This window comes from Protopterus annectens, chromosome 1.part0, assembly GCF_019279795.1.
Source record: "Protopterus annectens isolate FY-2018-M chromosome 1.part0, PAN1.0, whole genome shotgun sequence".
NCBI lineage: Eukaryota > Metazoa > Chordata > Ceratodontiformes > Protopteridae > Protopterus > Protopterus annectens.
This window is the reverse complement of record NC_056725.1, coordinates 1,234,568,224-1,234,587,871: the sequence shown is the minus strand read 5'-3', so window position 1 is coordinate 1,234,587,871 and position 19,648 is coordinate 1,234,568,224. Positions and strand designations below refer to the sequence as shown.

Below are 19,648 nucleotides of genomic sequence, written 5' to 3'. Positions count from 1 at the left end.
ACTATCTAAAACCCAGCATAGATTTAGACCATCCCACAGCACCACCACTGCTCTAATTAACTAACACCATAAACTTCTAAAGGAACCATGGGAAACTTCTCTCTGCCACCTTCCTAGACTTATCCAAGGCATTTGGCACAATTTCTCACAATAAACTCTTAGCCTGCCTCTCCGAACTTGTTGAGTCTTTCAGCTTTTCCCAGTTAGGGGTCGCTACAGCGGAACTCTGGTCCGCTAATGATTGGCAGTAGATTTTTACATGCCGACTTGCTGGGCCTGATGCACAACCTTCAACGAAGGAACGCCCATTCACGCATGTTGCCACACAGAAGATGCTCTAACTGAGAATCGAATGGAGCAACATCTTACTGTGAGGCAACAACGCTACCGCAGCACCACCACTGCATCAACCTCGATAATCCCACCCTGTACTGGTTCAACAGTTACCTATGCAACCACTCACAGTCTGTTAAATGGGTCAGCTCCCTATACCCCCACTCCCCGTCACATATGGTGTACCTCAAGGCTCAATCCTAGGCCTCTTTCTCTTTAACATATTTACAGACAAACTCCACTTAGCAACCACAAAAGCTGATATTGTCCAGTACGCTGATGATACCACCCTAATCTGCTCAGCAGTCAACATCCATCTTCTACAAAGTAAAGCCCAAGAATCCTTCACTGAGGTAGAGAACTGGCTAAACTATCGTCAGCTGATACTAAACCCAAAGAAAACACAACTAATGCTATTCCATCTAAGCCCAATGACTCCACCTTCTCCATTCTCTCAGGCAACAACACCCCCATCACCCCAGTACCAGAGGCCAAACTACTAGGCGTCACAATTGACCAACAACTTAAATACAATAAACACATATCTCAAACTATCTCTAAAGTCCACAAAAAGCTAGGATGCCTCTATCGCAGCAAACAGTTTCTCACTTCTACATCTAAAAGTGCCATAGCCAGAACTCACCTCTTATCAACATTACTTTATGCCTCCCCAGTTCTAACCAACATTAATAAAACTGACCTGAACAAACTCTCCACATGCTTTAACAAGATAGCTAGGTTCACAGCCAATGCTAAATCACACTCCCACCACTGCCAGTCCCTACATAAACTACACTGGCTAGAATTTCCGAGCTTACTAAGCTACCACCAACTCAACATAGTTCATCAAACTCTATACCATTCTGAGAAAACCCCTGCCCTAACTGGCATGTTAAGGTTTCGCAACTCCAGTAGGGAACTACAATCTCATAACAAAGCTCTGATCAAAGTCAATCCATGCAAGAACAGCTCTGGAGAAGCCCTATTCACCCATTAGGTTGCAAAAGCATGGAATACCCTCCCTCCTGACCTTAGGTTACAAGATCACACATCCACATTTAGAGACCTCCTCAGATCACATCTTTTCACTAACCCCCTTTGCAACTGCAAGGACCCCCCTTAAATCCTCCACCACTGTAGGCAGGAAGGCAGGTTACCCCCTGAGGCCTCTGATGCATACCTTTCACTGTCATTTTGGTCCACCCATGTGCATTGTATATTTTGTAAATATTGTAAATATGTACTTACTCTCAGTACCTTATGTACACATTATGTTCTAGTACTGCAAGATTTCTGACCACACAATTGTACTATGAGCATGTATTGCATATAACTGTTTTGTGCCTTTTATATGTTAGCATTGTTCATAGGTTCATAGGTAGGTACAAGGCTGTCTGCCAGAGGGCATTTATAAGCCTATCCAGAATGTGTCGGCTTTCGCCACCCCATTGATTAATTAACTGATCCTCTGTCAAGCAGAGCCAATGAAGTGATCCCAGGGGTGTATTTTCTGTTACCCATGCACTCGTCAAGGTTTCTCTTGAAGAGTGTTAGTGAGGGGCTCTGCCGAATGTAGTTTGGAATTTTGTTCCAAAGCATGGGGAGTCTCTGTGACAGGAATCTATCCCTCCAGCATGTTATATTTATTGTTGTGGCAAGGTTTAGCTCAATAGAGCGCGTGGTTCGCAGTGACTTGGATTTCTTTAAGTGGAGCATGTCCATCATTTCTGAGTTGGACATGGCTTTGTAAGTCAGGCAGAGATCACCTCTGAGTAAGCGATATGCCACTGAGTACAGCCAGAGTTTTTTCAGTTTGGCTGCATAGGACATATGTTTGAGGCCAGTAATCCTCTTGGTGAGGTACTTTTGTGGTCTCTCCAGCTGCTGGAAGTGTCTTGTGAGGTACATCCCAAATGGGGCATAGTACTCTATGATGGGTCTGATGAGTGACGAGTAGAGGGGCACTATAACCTCTTTATTTCTAGATGCTAACCCTTAAGTAATTAGATGGGCCACATAGAAGGATTTCCTAGCTATTTTGGCAATATGATTGTCAAAGGAGAGATTACTATCTACCTGGGTCCCCAGATCTCTTATTACCTCTTCTGTATTAAGAGGGCTGCCACCTATGTGGTAATCCGTGGTTGTTTTGTTTTACCCAAACGGGATGACTATGCATTTTTTGGCATTTAGCTTGAGGCTATGACTTTGACACCAGGTGTCCATCTCAGTAAGGCCCTTTTGGAGGATGTCCGTGTCAGCCAGAGAGTCAATTATGGCTCCCAGTTTGCAGTCATCGGTGAACTTGGTTAGCCATAGTCCTCCTGTGTTTGCCTGTACTTCCGAGAAGTATATGCCGAACAGTAGAGGTCCCAGGACTGAGCCTTGCAGGACACCACTTGTGACTGGTTTAGAGTCAGACCTGGAGCCTGCTATTCTTACCATGTGAGTTCTGTCTGTAAGCCAGTTGGCAACCCATATTGTGACGTAGGGGTTTATGTTCAGGCTGGTGAGTTTTTCCAGGGCATTTGAGTTGATGAATTCCAGGAAGCGCTCAGGCTGTTCGGTAGGACCTTCATGTTTTCCAGTGTCTCCAGAAAGGTGGAGTGGTGGTGCTGTGTCATGGAGGGTGATCTGTAGCACTTGTTATCCTGCTACTATTATTGCATTAACTGTCTTTGCCTTCTAAAAAATGTCAGCACCCTACTAATTGTTATTCTTTAATTACCACAGCCTACTTATTGTTATTCTTTAATTACCTCATCCTACTAATTGTTATTTTATAACTACCACATCCTACTAATTGTTATTCTTTAATTACCACATCCTACTAATTGTTATTTTATAACTACCACATCCTACTAATTGTTATTCTTTAATTACCACATCCTACTAATTGTTATTTTATAACTACCACATCCTACTAATTGTTATTCTTTAATTACCACATCCTACTAATTGTTATTCTTTAATTACCACATCCTACTAATTGTTATTTTATAACTACCACATCCTACTAATTGTTATTCTTTAATTACCACATCCTACTAATTGTTATTCTTTAATTACCACATCCTACTAATTGTTATTTTATAACTACCACATCCTACTAATTGTTATTCTTTAATTACCACATCCTACTAATTGTTATTCTTTAATTACCACATCCTACTAATTGTTATTTTATAACTACCATATCCTACTAATTGTTATTCTTTAATTACCACATCCTACTAATTGTTATTTTATAACTACCACATCCTACTAATTGTTATTCTTTGGCTACCATGTACTTGCACTGCAACTTCTTGGAAGTTTTCTCCCCAGGACTCCGCTGAAAATGGACACTAGCTGTCCAGTAGGATTGTCCTGGTAAAGCAGATGTTAAATAAATAAATGAAATAAAATAAAAATAAACTTAGTATAAGGCAATGTAAGAAAATGGAGCTTTTATCCTCGGGCCTCTACTGAGAATGGGTATTACCCAGTTGGACTTTCCTGGTAAACAAAGACAAACAAAGTGAATAAATAAATGCATTTATTGAGTAGTATTTGCTGAATTTTCATCAACAGCTTTTCTTTTTAACTGAAAAAGTAATATCACAGTAAAATGAATAAGGTGGATTGGACACTCTAAATTGGCCCTAGGTGTGAGTGCGTGCATGTGTATGCCTTCTGTGGAAGGTTGGGCGCTGGGCTGGCAACTCGACACCATAAAACTCCACTGACAATCATGAGCGGACAGGTGATCCGCTGTGGTGACCCCTAATCAGGAAAAGCTGAAAGAAGAAGAAAAAGAAGATTTGCCTTGAATACCTGTGAGTAAATCTCAACCTCTTTGTGCGAGAAATCTGGTTAAAGCCTAAATAATGGTGGGACAAAGGGCCAAAAGTAAGGACAGATTTTAAATATTGCTCATAAACTTAAAACATTGCTAGAATAACAAGATTTGTGTTAGTATGCGTTTTCCAAAGGAAATTAAATCTGAAACTCAAATCATCTTCTTCTTTCGGCTTTTCCTGGTTAGGGGTCGCCACAGCGGATCACCTGTCCGCTCATGATGCATGTCATTATTTAGGAATTTCAATTCTGAATGATTTGCCAGAAAACACATTTTATGAGGAGAACAGATCAAAAAATATGAGGCAAAAATCTGGACATTTATAAAAATCTGTACAGTTGAGAGGTATGCATACTTTAAAATTTAAATAAATAATGTTCTCTGGAGCAACCTCCTTTGTGTAGTAGTCTGATTCTGAACCCTCTACACAATCATGCATGCCCACACATACTCACAAACAGGCACTTGCTCACACTCACATATACGCATGCACTCACACACAGTCATTTACATGTAATCACACCCTTGCATACACGTACTAGAGCACACTCGCACTCCCACACACTCACATATACACATGTACTACAGCTGTATACACATACTCATATACGCGCATGCACACATTGGCACACACTCTCATAGTCTTGCATATACACATGCACTCGCACACACCCGCATATGCACATGCACTCTCATACAGTCACTTAGACACACTTGCAAACACTGGCATACATGCACTTACATTCACAGACAACCAGACACATACACACACACACACATACGCTAACAGACACGCTTTCTCTTTTTCTGGTGTCCCTTTTCTTTGGTACAGCTTTCTTTATGTAAAAAAAATCTGACCCATTAGCTGGGGGCACAGTTCATGGCTTTATTTAAAGTGAAGCGGGGCGCTTGCCATGGTTCTGGTGCCTTTGGATGAAAATGCAGTACCAAAACTGTCTGCAAACAGTAAACCAAAGAAACACTGTCGCAATCTCTTTTGGTGCTCAAGAGTAAAGTGCTCAGAAACATATTGTTTGTGGAGAAATATTAATGCCATGCCTAGAGAATGGAAAGTGTTATGAACAGTTTGCAGTCTTCATCTACAAAAGGAACAAATAACATTTTTTTTCCAGATCCTTGTGTGCACAGGTCCCAAACACCATTACAAGCCAAGGATCAGAGGAGATGGAGAAACCCATGGCTGCTTCATGTGGGAGCCCTGATACATCAGGTGTTAATCAGGGGCTCCCCGTGGCCGAGGGTTTGTCGGGTGCCTAATGCTGGCTGTGCTGCCTGTGGTGTTTTATATGTAGGCACTGCTGATTTTCAGGCAACGTTTAGAACTCCAAAAATACATTATCACTAGAGGTTTACATAGGTTATAGGTTATAGGTTATAGGTTAGTACTAGGCTACCTGCCCTTTCAGGCCATTTGGTAAACACCTTAACCATTAGGCCAATTTCCCACCCTTTGGTGGTACAATGTAACAATAATATCTTTTTAAATACATTTCTGCATAACAACTTGAAGATTGTTAATAAATTACATGTTATGAACAAATTAATACACTGCATGAAATACCATCAATATTATAAAACATGTGACCGAACTGCAGTGTATACAAATGAACATTTCTTAAGAAAGTAATTCAAATGCGAATGTGATATGGCAACAATACTGATTGTTTTACAACACGCATTGCATTTCAGTTTTACTATCTTTCCTAACATATGAAGAGTTAGTACAATATTATATAGGCCACCTTAATTTAACTAGGGATAACATACAAGACAAATTCATTATTAAACACTGCATCATACCATTACAACAAATACTTATAGGCATACATTTACTGCTTCAGGAATACACAAACACGTAGCTGGTTCATCCAGCACCCTGGGCCAGTATGACCCAGTGCCCCACCCCCTTAGCTCTTCAAGTTAAGAACATTAAAAAAGGCACTTTACTGTAAGAAGCAGATACATGTAAGTGATCGGGTTATTACAGTTAGTACTGTATATGACCCCACTCCCCTAGCTCTTCCACTTAAGAGCAAAAAAAAAAACAGACATTCCTTCTATTCCTTCTACTGACACACCAACTAAATGGCTAGCTGCTTGACACGCTCTGTCCTCCCTCCTGCTCCCAGCCATTCAGGTTCTGTTTCTGTGCCCTGCCCCCAACCCTCCTTTAATATATTTTATTTAAAAAAATAATAATTTCTTCTTCTTTAAGACTGTAGCAAATAAAGTTTATACCCCACATGCATGGAGTGCTATAGTGCTCATGTTTTAGTTTAATAAAAATCATTTCTTCTTTTTAAACTGTAGCAAACTGCTTCATACAAATGTAGCAAATTGTTTCTACAGTTTATACCTTGCTTGCAAGGAGCACTCTATGGCTCTAAGATTTTGGTTAAAAAAACTCTTCCATTTAAACTGTAGCAAACTGCTTGCTACAAAAGCAGCAAGCAGCTGCTACAGTTTATACTCTGCTTGCATGGAAGGCTACAGCACTCAAGTTTTAGTTTAACAAAAAAAAAAAAAAAAATATATATATATATATATATATATATATATATATATATATATATATATATATATGTATGTATGTGTGTATTTATATATATATATATATATATATATATATATATATATATATATATATATATATATATATATATATATATATATATATGTGTGTAATGTATGTATATAATATATATATATATATATATATATATATATATATATATATATATATATTTATGGATCACCTTCAGATGCCCAAAATGCATTTCACCGACACGGAATCCGGTCGAAAACACAGACAACACAGATGACCGACAAGGTGAGAACCACGGACTCGGTAAGTGTGCGATAGAGTGAGGGATTTAGTGTTAGGGAGCGGACAGGTAAGTGTGCGATAGTGAGGGACTGTGGGTTTAGGGGTGGGTTAAGTGAGTTAGGGTTAGGGTGCAGGTAGGGTGAGTGCGGTAGTGTCGGATCTTGGGGTTAGGGGTGGGTAAGTGAGTTAGGGTTAGGGTGCAGGTAGGGTAAGTGTGGGGTAGTGTCGGACCTTAGGGTTAGGGTTTGGGTTAGGGATAGTGGATATGTTATGTAGTGTACTGTGTTGTTTACGTGTAGTGTGTTGGTGTAATGGTATTCGGTGTTTTGCGTTGTCGGTATTTTTGTTGTCGGTCTTTTGGTGTCGGTGATTTGTGTGTCGGCGGTTTGGCGTTTCGGGCATCTGAAGGTGATCCATATTTATATATATATGGATCTACTTCATTTCCCCTAACTTCCGATTGCCGACACCCATTTGCTCGACCCCATTTGACCGATACTTCATTTGACCGACAAGTATTGGCAAGTAAATGGGATATGCTCCCTTCCTCACTGTAGTGCGACCCTGGACTTAGAATATATAGTTAGGGGGGTGTGTGGGGGGCACAGCCCTCCACAATGGGGGGTGTGGGGGTGAAGCCTCCCACTTACTTTTGTTTTACTAAGCAATATTAAAGAAAAACTAAACAATATAATATGAAATTAAGTGGGGGGCTTCACCCCCACACCCCCCCAACTATATATTCTAACTCCAGGGTCGCACTACAGTGGGGAAGGGGGGCATATCCCATTTACTTGCTAATAATGCTTGTCGGTCAAATAAAGTGCTGGTCAAATGAAATTTTGGTCATTTGGTGTCAGGCAAATGGTTGTCGGGCAATCGGACGTTAGTGCAAATGAAGTAGACCCACACACACACACACACACACACAGACATATATATATATATATATATATATATAATATATATATATATATATATATATATATATATATATATATATATACACACACACACACACACACACACACACACACACACACACACACACACACACACACACACATATATATATATATATCTTAACTTTTAAAATATAGCAACTGTAGTTGCTACACTTTAGACCATACATGGAGTGTTAATTGCTCAGATTTGACCGCAAATGCAGTACCAGTTTTTAAAAGCTGTTATTGTATCAAAGAGCTATCAGTATTGGCTGACAGTACCCCCTGTGACAGGTCTCTATTTTCGGCTAGCAATCAAGGAGACTCAGTCCTCACCACTGACTCCAGTGAGGGATGGTCACTAAGAACAAAGATGGATTCACACAGTGTTTTCAGATGCAGCTCCCTGCACCAAGCAAATTTCTCTTACGAGCATACATGGAGCACACTCCAGACCTGAGGCTGGAATCTCTTTCTCTCTCCAGGCCCACACCAAACTCCACACTGACCATTTTGAGCTCTGTGTCCCTGTTCCCTGTAGCTAACACACACACACACACACACACACACACACACACACACACACACACACACACATATGGATATTTGAGTTTCACACACACACATACCCACCGGAGAAAAGCTTGCACAGATTTGCTAGCTGTGCCCCTTTCTGCCCATACTCTGAGGTAACTATGCTGCCATGAGTCAGCTACCCTAAGGCTCTTACAACGGGTGCCCAATTATATTCTAAAATTAATACTAATCCAAATAGTAGTGTGACCAAAGCAGCGAGGCTTTCAGGAGCAGCCACAGTGTCATTAAAATAAGCATAAGTACTCTCAAGATGTTAAAGGTATTCTCTAAAAGACCAGACACAATGAAAGGTATTAAAATATTTAATTGATAAATAATAAAATAGAAAACAAGAGAATACTGAATACTATAAACAACAGAGTTTCAATCACAGAGATATAAAAATAATACAGTTGGACAGTTTCTCACAGATGCAGAAGACAATACTAAACTATTCTCGTGAAATATCCCTGACTAACTAAATAATTACTGTTCTCTAACTACTTACTAAAACAAGACAAGCTGATGTGTGCTGAGTGTCTTATCACATCAAAACCAGATGATGCCTCTCCCTGTCTGTGTGGATGTGTGGGATATATATCCTGTTAGAAATCTTTCCTGTCAGATTCTAAAGTGCAGTCCTGGGACCTCTCTTGTTCGGTATATATTTCTCTGTGGTACAGGCCAACACGGAAGGACTGTGGCTGACCAAGTTCGCAGATGACTGCAAACTGGGTGCCATAATCGACTCTCCAGCTGACACAAGCATCCTCCAAAAGGGCCTCATAGAAACAGACAACTGGTGCCAGAGCCATGGCCTCAAGCTAAATGCCAAAAAGTGTATAGTCATCCCCTTTAGCAAAAACAAAGTGCCCACAAATTACCACATAGGTGATAATCCATTAAGTACAGAAGAAGTAATTAGGGACCTGGGGACCCAAGTTGATAGCAATCTCTCATTTGACAACCACGTAGCCAAAGTGGTTAGAAAAACATTTTATATAGCCCACCTAATCATGAAGGGATTCACATCTAGAACAGGGGAGGTCATCGTGCCTCTTTACTCATCCCTCATCAGGCCCATAATTGAGTACAATGCCCCTTTTGGGATGTACCTTACCAGACACCTGCAGCAACTGGAAAGACCCCAAAAGTACCTCACCAAGAGGATCAAAGGGCTCAAACAGATGCCATATGCTGCCCGGTTAAAGAAACTCCAGCTCAACTCAGTGGCATACCGCCTGTTCAGAGGCGATCTGTGCCTGACGTATAAAGCCATGTCCAACCCAGAATTAATGGACATGCTGCACCTCAGAAAATCCAAATCCCATCGAGCTACGCGCTCGAGAGACTTGAACCTCAGCACTGAAATAAATAGGACATGTTGGAGGGACAGATTCATAACCCAGAGGCTCCCTTCACTCTGGAATAAAATCCCAGTCCAGGTTAGGCAGAGTCCTCATTGACTCTCTTCAAGAGGAATCTTGATGAGTGGATGGGAGATCGTAGGTTTAGCCCGGGTATCACTTCTGTGTCACTGTTAGACAGAGGCACAGTATACTAACCTCGAAAAAGGGCATAGCAAAATAAATTTAAAATCCTTCTAGGGATCTTTGATAAAACATACACATTTGATCAGTTACAACAATACAACCTATATATTTTTTCTGTCCAACAGGACCAACTGTTGATGCATTTTTAACACAAGTAACTTTAGAAATATATTTTTAACTCAAACATCTGTACAAATCAGTACGATAATCAAATACGATAATGAAAATAAATTATCTAATACTAACATTAATGGAACCTATGACAAATGTGTGTATTATATGGGGGCTATAATTAAGAATAATGAAATGAGATGAGAAAAAAAATTAACACACAAATATAGAGTGAATTAAAAGTATATAATTAATGATTTATTATTTAGTAGAAGAGGAGAATGAGGAAGGTTGGTAAAAGAGAGGGATGAATGAATGAACAAAAAACAAACACATTATCCTAAAACCTAAATTTTTGGGAAGGAGAAGTAGTGGTTATCAAGAGAAAGAAATTAATCTTTTCACAATGGAAAAGACTTAGAGACCTCTGAATTTCCTCCTCCTCTGAAGGGTCTGAAAGGTTAATGTATAAGGAACCAGTTAACTATAAGAACCATTTTCAAAAGGTTTTTTATACCAGCACAGAGAACTGATTTTTAAGTTATTGGGTAGATATTAAACTTTTGTTAGAAAGAAAAATTTGGAGCTGTTTTTCAATCCAGAGTGGTGGTGGGGGCGTAGTACTTATGGACCACATTTCATATGAAGGGAAAATTATGGAAATTTTGAGTGACTCTGACAAGTATACAAGAACCTCTATCAACGTAATTAATATAGCGTATAAAAAATATATGTTTTATTAAATGATTTATTAATGGAAGGACTGATAGGTATAGACACCTATAAATATTTATATGTAGAGAAACCCAAGGTACCTTCAATTTTTGGTATTCCAAAGGTGCACAAGGATGTGAACGACCCACCTTTAAGACCAATAGTTTCTGCAGAGGGTTCAGTGACTGCACCTTTGGCAAAATACGTGGACCTAAAGGTTAAGAAATTGGTTTTGAATAATGTTAATATACTCAAGGACTCTTGGGATTTTCTGAGAAAATTGGATTACACTCTATTTACAGACAGGGTGGCATTTGGCACCCTGGATGTTATAGATTTATTCACTAGTATACCACATGACACAGGCTTGGAATGGTTTGAGGAACTGTTGGTGGGTTTTAATGAGATTACTTACAATGATTTTAGAACAGTTTTAGTATTGATGGAAGTTGTATTGAAAAACAATTTTATTTTTTTTGAAGGTGAATATTTTAAACAGTCCAAAGGTGTAGCTATGGGGGCACATTGTGCTCCTACATATGCTAATATTATTATGGCCTACTGGGGAAATAAATACATATCAAATTCTCCTTACAAGAGTAATTGGACATTTTATGGTAGATTTTTAGACGACTTGTGTTTTTTATGGGAAGGGAATGAAGACATTTTTGAGTCATTTGTTGAATATGTTATGGCACAACTAGTTTTTTACAATTCACATACAATTTTGACTATCAGGAGTTAAATTACTTGGACGTAAATATAAGTTAGACAAATGAAGGATTTATGTCTAAGATATATCGGAAGGAGACTTTTTCGAACTCCTATTTACACTACACTAGTTCACATCCACCTCATCAAAAGAAGGGGGTAGTGAAAGGTCAATTAGTGCATTTAAGTAGGATGACCTCCGATGATAAAACTTTTTACAGTGAGTGTAAGGTACTGAAAGGGTTATTTTTAAACAGAGGTTATCCTAGTGACCTGTTTGACCAAATAGGCATGGAAGTAACTGAAGGAAGGAACAGTAGATTTGCCCCTGTTTTAGGTAAACCACAAATAGTTAATGAACAAAAAGTGGATGAAGTGAATATAAATGAAAATTATAGTTTGGGGATTATAACTACATACGATGGTCAGTCAGGATTAGTCAAGAGAAATATTGTCAAGGAATGGAAAAATTTTGCGAAGTTGTCCGATTTAAAACACATTTTTGACAATGATTTGAGGTATACCTACCAGAGAGGTAACAATATTAAGAGTTTATTAGAAAGGGGCAGAAGTAGATACAATTTGGAGAAAGGTACAAAAAAGAAAAAAGGTTTATTTAAGTGTGGAAGCTGTAATTATTGTTCCCACCTTATAACAGGAGAAGTTGTATATTTACAAACAAGGAAAAGGAAACTAATTTTAAATAACTACGCGAATAAATTGTAACACCAAAGATATAATTTATTTGGCCCTATGCAAAGGATGTGATTCATTTTATGTTGGTAAAAGTGAAAGGAAACTTAAACAAAGAATTTATGAGCACCTTTACGATATCAGAACTAAATGTGAAAATAATGCACTGTATAAGCATACTGTTGTATGCAGACAAGCAGAATTTTAGTTTTTCATATTAGAAGTAGTAGCAGTTGACCCTAGGGGTGGTATGTGGGAAACCAGTAAATCTCCAGGACTCAATGATATGATTTCACTTATTCCAGTACTGAAACTGAGATCAGCGAAGTTATAACCTAACTGCTTATTTTAGACATATTAGAAACTGTTTTAGGAGGTATATCAAGTATTCATTTATTTAGTGTTTCGTTTAGAAACTTTACCAATTGACTCTGTAGTGAGTTAGAATATTTTTAGGACATTAATGTATTTTAACACTCAACTGTTGTATTGTTGCATTTGCAATGAAAAACTTTTCTAGTAGGGGGAACCTAAAGCTCACTTTGATTGTTTTTCAAATAGAACATTTATATTCATTAAAATGGATAAAATGTATATGTGAATATCCACATAATTGATTTTATGTTTTTACAACTAATTTTACAAATTTTATATTTTATATATGGGGTATTTATTGTAATATTTTGTTTAGAAAGTTTGTGGAAAGAAGTGACAATATTCTGATGTTCTTTATTACTTAATTGTAACTCCTATTTCATTGGATATGCATTAATTATTTAATATATAAATGGTGAAGGTAGAGAGATTGTTTTATCTGAGGAAGTTGGAAACATTATTTTAATATTGTCAGCATTAATCTTTTTGGTTTGTACTAGTGCTCGTTATTAAAGCTGTTCGTGTATTAACCTTCTGGGTTCGAGGTGCTTTTGTGTTGGTTTACGATAATCAAATAACATAAAATTATTTTCAAAACTCCAGCTAGCTATGCTGGGATATGTACACATGTACTGTCCTACTCTCCCTTGAACAGATGGCATTACCTCATAACACCCCCCCAACACTTTGCACTTGGAGCAGTCTCTCACCCCACCCTAGCTGCACTGCTGGGAATGCATAACACACATTGTAAAGTAACTTTAAACACAGAATTAATGCTTCAATGTCATGGTAATACTTTTTTAACTTAGAAGAAGGTGTAAATGTTACCTAACATGTACTTGCAGGATAGAAAATATTTCAGCAGCAGGGAACAGAGCACAGGAGAGACAACTTCAGTTCATAGAAGAATCACATCCTCATGAATGCTTTGAGGACATACAAACGACATTTTTTGGAAAGGGGGGCAAAACAAGCAGAGAGAGAGATGATGTGTAGGATCACATTGTGGCTCACCTAAATACTGTAGGGGAAAGAAACTGCACCTTGGCACAGTACAAGAAAAGGAGGAGTAACATGATGGGATGTACCAGGCAAAAATCTAAGCAGAATGCAATTGCCCATAGTAACACTGCTGATGGGCCTTCTCCAGTCCAACTTTAAACACAGGATGATGAGTACCTTCTCTCTATGTAAGGGCTGATGACTTTGATGCAGATGAAGATGCTGCTGGAATCATCAGAAGTGGTATTTACACCAGTAATTTCAGACCCCTATAACAGCCACAGTCAGGCAGTGTAGACAGGGCTTGGTGTTGGTCAAATGGGGTCTTAGGCAGCATAATGGATCCAGGGCCTCCCTGAACCATACTAATATCCCATTAGTTGGCTGTCTCCCCCCAGTAACTATAAACGCTGTTCAATCCTGTCAATGTTCATACTATCTTCTTTGCTTTTACAGTGATTGCAGAGATTTGGATTTAACTTAAAACTTTTATTTTAAATTTTACAGCCAAATGAATGACATTTGTTCACCAGAACAAAAGAGTCACACATTGAAAACAGACTTAGCATGAGTAACACTAAACTTTTCTTCTCTTGTTTACAATTATTGAAGATGCATCTTGCAACCCATTAAACTACAATAGACTTGCTGGAATTCATAATCCAATATAATTTGGTGAAGTACTAATTAATGGCTATAACTGCTGTTCTTATATGTAATAACTATCACAGTAATTCAAGAGACAAATGTCTAACATGTTTATTAACAGCTTGGGACAGTAAACTAGAGGCAGGTGTTCCCTTTCAGTGGCACCCCAGGAGCACTGTCTGGTGAAATGACTTATGCAGAGTCCCACAGCAGACAAAAAAAAAAGGTTGAGAGAATCAAACCCTGTACTACAGAGGCAGCTCATTAACAGCTTGTAGCCCAACACAGTGCAGTCCACAGATGTTTGCCTGCAGACAAACAAAAAAGCATTTCTAGATAAAATATTAAATTAAACTCAAAGATGTCATGTTGTCTGGTTTGTTCACAGAGAAATAATAACACACTGTCTGAGTCTAATTATGATGGCTGCCAAAAAAAGCAGTTACTAGAAAATAGAAATCAAAGTCTAAACCAACTGTACTAGAAGTAGCGAATATTGTTACAGAGATAAAACAACTGAAATTGGGATCTTTAGAAAAGGGTAGGAATAGGGTAAAATAGGAATTGTGGAACGATACATACAAGGGAGGAATGAGGTTTTAAAGAAAGCACAATTTGAATGAGCTGTATAATGACTGACTGACAATGATTGGGTAGACTATAAGTGATATGTAATGTTTGCAACTAAAATTATGTCAGTATGGTTTGTGATGTGCAATGCTTGCCACTAAGATTATGTCAGTATGGTTTGTTTTCATTTATATAAATGTATAATTGCCTATGTCATAAGTAGTAATTTAATAAAGAGATGACCATACCCATTGAACAAGGCAAATATGATGATCCTGTTTAGTAATATTAAGTCTCTCATTTACACAATAAATACTGTGGGAAGCAGATACCAAATATTTATACACATACACACAGACATAAAACCATCATTTGCAGGAACTTGAATGGCTGTATACCTCAGAGATTTGCTTGAGATCAAGTCAATAAATACATTCATAAATAATTGGATAGAAATATATCTTATCTCACTTCTGTCAGAACCAAACAGTGGAATGCATTGAAACTTCCCTAAGTCCTCTCAACTTCTTAGCTCAAGAATATCAGGCAGACTCAAACATCAGGAACAAATTTTAGATATTTCTCTTATTTACTTAGAAAGATGTGACAATAGCAGACTTTGCATTAGCAAGCATTTTCTTAAGCAGACAGTGATCCTGTAACTTGGTTTAAAATAGGAAGAGGCAGAAATTAACATTTTCTGTTCCGCAATTCTCCTTATCAGAAAATGTTCTCAGAAGCTTGGCAAAAAAGGTTCTCAGAAAGCTCAGAGGTCAGCTTCCCTGGAGGAGAAGTTGAAGCTCGGAGGTGCATGTTCCGGGAAATAAAGTATACGCACAGACACACACACACACACATAGAAATGCACACATGCATACACAGTGCTTTGCTTCTCCATGAAGAAAAAAAGAGCATGTTTATTTGAGATGAATAGTCTCAAAGGACACATGGTACCTGGCTTCTTCCAATTAAGAAAGACCAAACTTGTGATCTCTAGGTAGAAAAAAAGACCACACTTTTTTATCTGAATGGTCACACATGGAGTGCCTCAAACAGCTGAATGGTCACAAGCAAAGCAGCTGAGCTGATCAATAAATTACCAATCTGCTTAGCTGCTCTGTAATCAAGGAAAGATACTGAGGAAAAGATGAAATGTGCATTAATTGCGGTTTCTGTTAATTTGCTTGATTTTTTAAACATTTTATTTCTAGATGTGCCCCCCATCCCCCCCCCCCAGACAGCACTAGACCCTAGGCAGCTGCCTAAGTCACCTTGTGCTGGATTCAATCCCGAATATTTAAGTTTAGAGTGGGGTTGGTTTACAAAATTATCCTGAGATGTACTTGGCATGATACCTGTATAGATAACATTCTTACATCAACTTCAGGTTTGGCACGAACACTATAGACATTGTATGGTATGTGTGGGCATGATACTTAATGGAAAATCATTCTGTGACAGGTTAGATTAACCAGATTTTAAACATATTTCTTCACAGGGTCAACACCAGAAACAACCATATGCTATGCTTCTGCACATCAAGCTGTTGTTGATAGCAAAATTGCTGCTGAAGATGATGCCATAACTCTCATATTCATGACACAGCCTGAGGTTAGTGGCACAACAGTTACAAAGTATGTTGGCAAGTCCCTTACCCCACACTATGTAAATAATTTTTGTAGGTAGTGAAACAGGTTTACATACTCAGCAAAATAAGGAAATGACACAGCTCACAATCTACAGTATCTGTTCTGCACAGCCTGAACCCATTAATGAAGAGACTATACTTTCAGTGGTAATAGTTCCCACTGTCACACCTGTACACAGATGTACCAGGTGAAGACATATTTTATAGTTATCTCCAGAGACATGCTAAGCCTTTGCTACACAGAAGCAGATGTATAGTGATATAATTCAGGCACATGCTACTGCCAGTGAGAGTGAGGCAGAGATGGTTACAGTACTGCATGGTATCCGTGAGGAATTTCACCAGTAAATGGGAATGGTGGAAGCCAGGGAAAATGCTGTGAGGATCCTCATGTGTAGTATGGTTGCACACATGGTATCCATGTCAGCCTCCATGTGCACACTCATAAAGACTTACAAGTGATACACTGGGAACACAGCTGGACATGGATGAGTGACTGTCTGCATGTATGGTGGATGAGTAGGCAGGACACCATGTGTATAACTGAAGAAGGTGACGCAGGCATTTATGTGGATTCCCTCAAGAAGAAGGTAGTCAGACCTCATCAGACTTCCAAACCATGTGGTTGAACATCTCAATCAAGTTATAGGTACAGCAGCACTTTTAAATCAATGTCAAAACATGCTCCTGCATCCAGAAGATCCAGTCATTGGAGCAACTCAGCATCAAACTCACATGCCAGCACTTTCTCGCTGATCTATGGGGCCATCAGCCACACAATCCTTATGGGGATATTATGTATGATACATTCCAAATACAACTGGAATTTTGAACAGCAGTAATACAGACACTACTCACCCAGAAGTCACTTTGCAGACAAGGCCAGTGCTGTGTTTTTTTCCTTGTATCTGAAAAACAGTAAACAGATATTAACAGGAAAAAATATAAAACACAGACGTTATTTTATTGAGGCAAGTATTTTTTTGTGCACAGGTAAATTCATCATGATGTTTAAGTGACAGTGCAGTCAAACAATTACGGTATAGTCTTAAACATATTTCACAACTAACTGCAACTCTACACTGCAATCAAAGTCTGCCAGTATAATTAGCAATTGTGCCACTGAACTGTACAAATGATTGCTAATACGTTATGAAAAAAGTTTTTCTTGATATGAGGCAGAATGTCTGATATACAGTGTAAGCTGACCATGAACCACTCAGTACAGCCCACAAGTAACACAGCATGTATCAAGTATTATATGTGTGACTTCCCACTGTCATGTATTGAATATAATGTTCTATTGTTGTGGACTATATGCTGAATCTTTGCTTGTATACCATGTACAAATCTGATGAAGGGGCTGCCATGCTACTTCCATTGCCTGGCCACCATCACTATAGCCACTTGTGGAAGAAACAATTCAGGGAGCTGCATTGCCACTAACAGTGACTGGCTCTGGTAGTTGTGCACCAGACTGACACAAGATCATGTTGAGCAGAATGCAACAGGTGTGGTAAACATTCTGTATACAGTAGCAAGGTCATACTAAAGAGCTCCCATCCATGCAACAGAAACATACTTTCAGCAGGACAAACATGCTTTGTGAATATCTGTATCTGGTATAGTGCAGTGTTGAAGCACTCCTTAACAGTTCACCGGGAGTTATGGAATGTTGTCATTAGCCATAGTCTGACTGGGTAGTGTGTGGCAATTGGAAAACAAAACAGGGAGGGGGCACATAAAAAAGTGTGAAGTGATTACTCAGTACTACCTATGCCACTCTATAGGTAGAGAAATTACTATGGTAAGTAACAATGTAATAGTTTTCACTTACCAACTAGATGACCATGAAGAGTCCTATCATGCAGGAAGAAGTAATACAGTGAGCTTGTGGGCCAAATGTAAGAATCATGGACACTGCCAGGATGCTGGGATAATACTATGATGCATCTCCTTGTGTCATACACTACCTGATATTTGATAGATTGGTAGCCCTTACTTTTCCAGTACCACTCCCCTGATGGTGAAGAAGGGGCCCTTATAGCAACATGGGTGCACATTATTACAACAAACACCTCAGGAAAGCATACAGTTCTGTAGGACTCACACATAGCACTGGCTTGGTAGTGAGATGACACTGGGAAGTAGATCTGCTGGTCCACATGTTCCAAGAGTATACCAAGGAACTGCTGAAGTATCCTTGAGGCAGAAGCTTGTGAGATAACCTGTGTATTTCCATTTTGTCTCTGGAAGGTTCCTTCAGCAAGTATAGTGGAGGCTATGTATACTTTGGCATCCAACGGGTATAGGAAGGTCATGTATTCTTTAGTCCCCAACTGTGGGCTACACAAACTCACCAAAACCCATATTATGCCCCTGCCACTCTAAAACTGTCCAAGATTTCTTGCTCAGCAAAGTTAATGCTTTGTGTTTGTCGTTTTCTTGGCCACTGAGCACAGCTTGGTCCACCTAGGTTAGGCATGACTGAAATGAGCACATCAGAATGGGGAATAGCTAAGCTAGCAGTGAAAGTAGCTATCTTCATGGATTGCAAAGTGGAAAGAAAAGGTGTAACTTCCCTTTTTATAATCCTTATCTGCATGTCACATTTGAGCATCAAAAAGTGACTGTGAATCACTGAAAGGTGGGAAGAGCTCCTCATTTCCACGAGATATTCACAGATTTTTCACACATTCCTCATTTACACCTCATTACTGCCTCATTTTCATAATTTCTTCTCAAACTGGTTCAAGCAGCTGCACCTAGGAGCAGCTAAACTCTCTCTGACACAAGCCTTAGCTGGCCTTAGATGAGTCTACACACATGCTCACTGCACTTTTGTGCAGTGAGTATGAATATCACCCTAAGATTATAGGACATAATCTCTGTCTCCCTTGACTGGAGTTACACACACACACACACACACACACACACACACACACACACACACACACACACACACACACACACACACACACGCCTCTCTTGCACCCTCCTGTGAGTGGCTTTGTCCCCAACAAACCCCTTACTTAAATATACTATGTCCATGGTCACACAACCTTGGAGAAAAGACAA

At 39.0% G+C, this 19,648-nt stretch overlaps 1 protein-coding gene across 3 annotated transcripts in view; it reads left to right on the top strand.

The window, feature by feature from the left end:
• The window catches only part of FAXC (failed axon connections homolog, metaxin like GST domain containing), a 1,137,834-nt gene that overhangs the window by 635,618 nt on the left and 482,568 nt on the right, over positions 1 to 19,648 (top strand). The window contains exon 2 of one of the 3 annotated variants that reach the window (XM_044065824.1): positions 16,421 to 16,533. The exons of the other annotated variants lie outside the window; for them this stretch is intronic. Within the exon in view, the coding sequence (XP_043921759.1) occupies positions 16,519 to 16,533 (15 nt within the window). The 5' untranslated portion in view covers positions 16,421 to 16,518. The remainder of the gene's footprint in view (positions 1 to 16,420; positions 16,534 to 19,648) is intronic. 3 annotated transcript variants of the gene reach the window in all.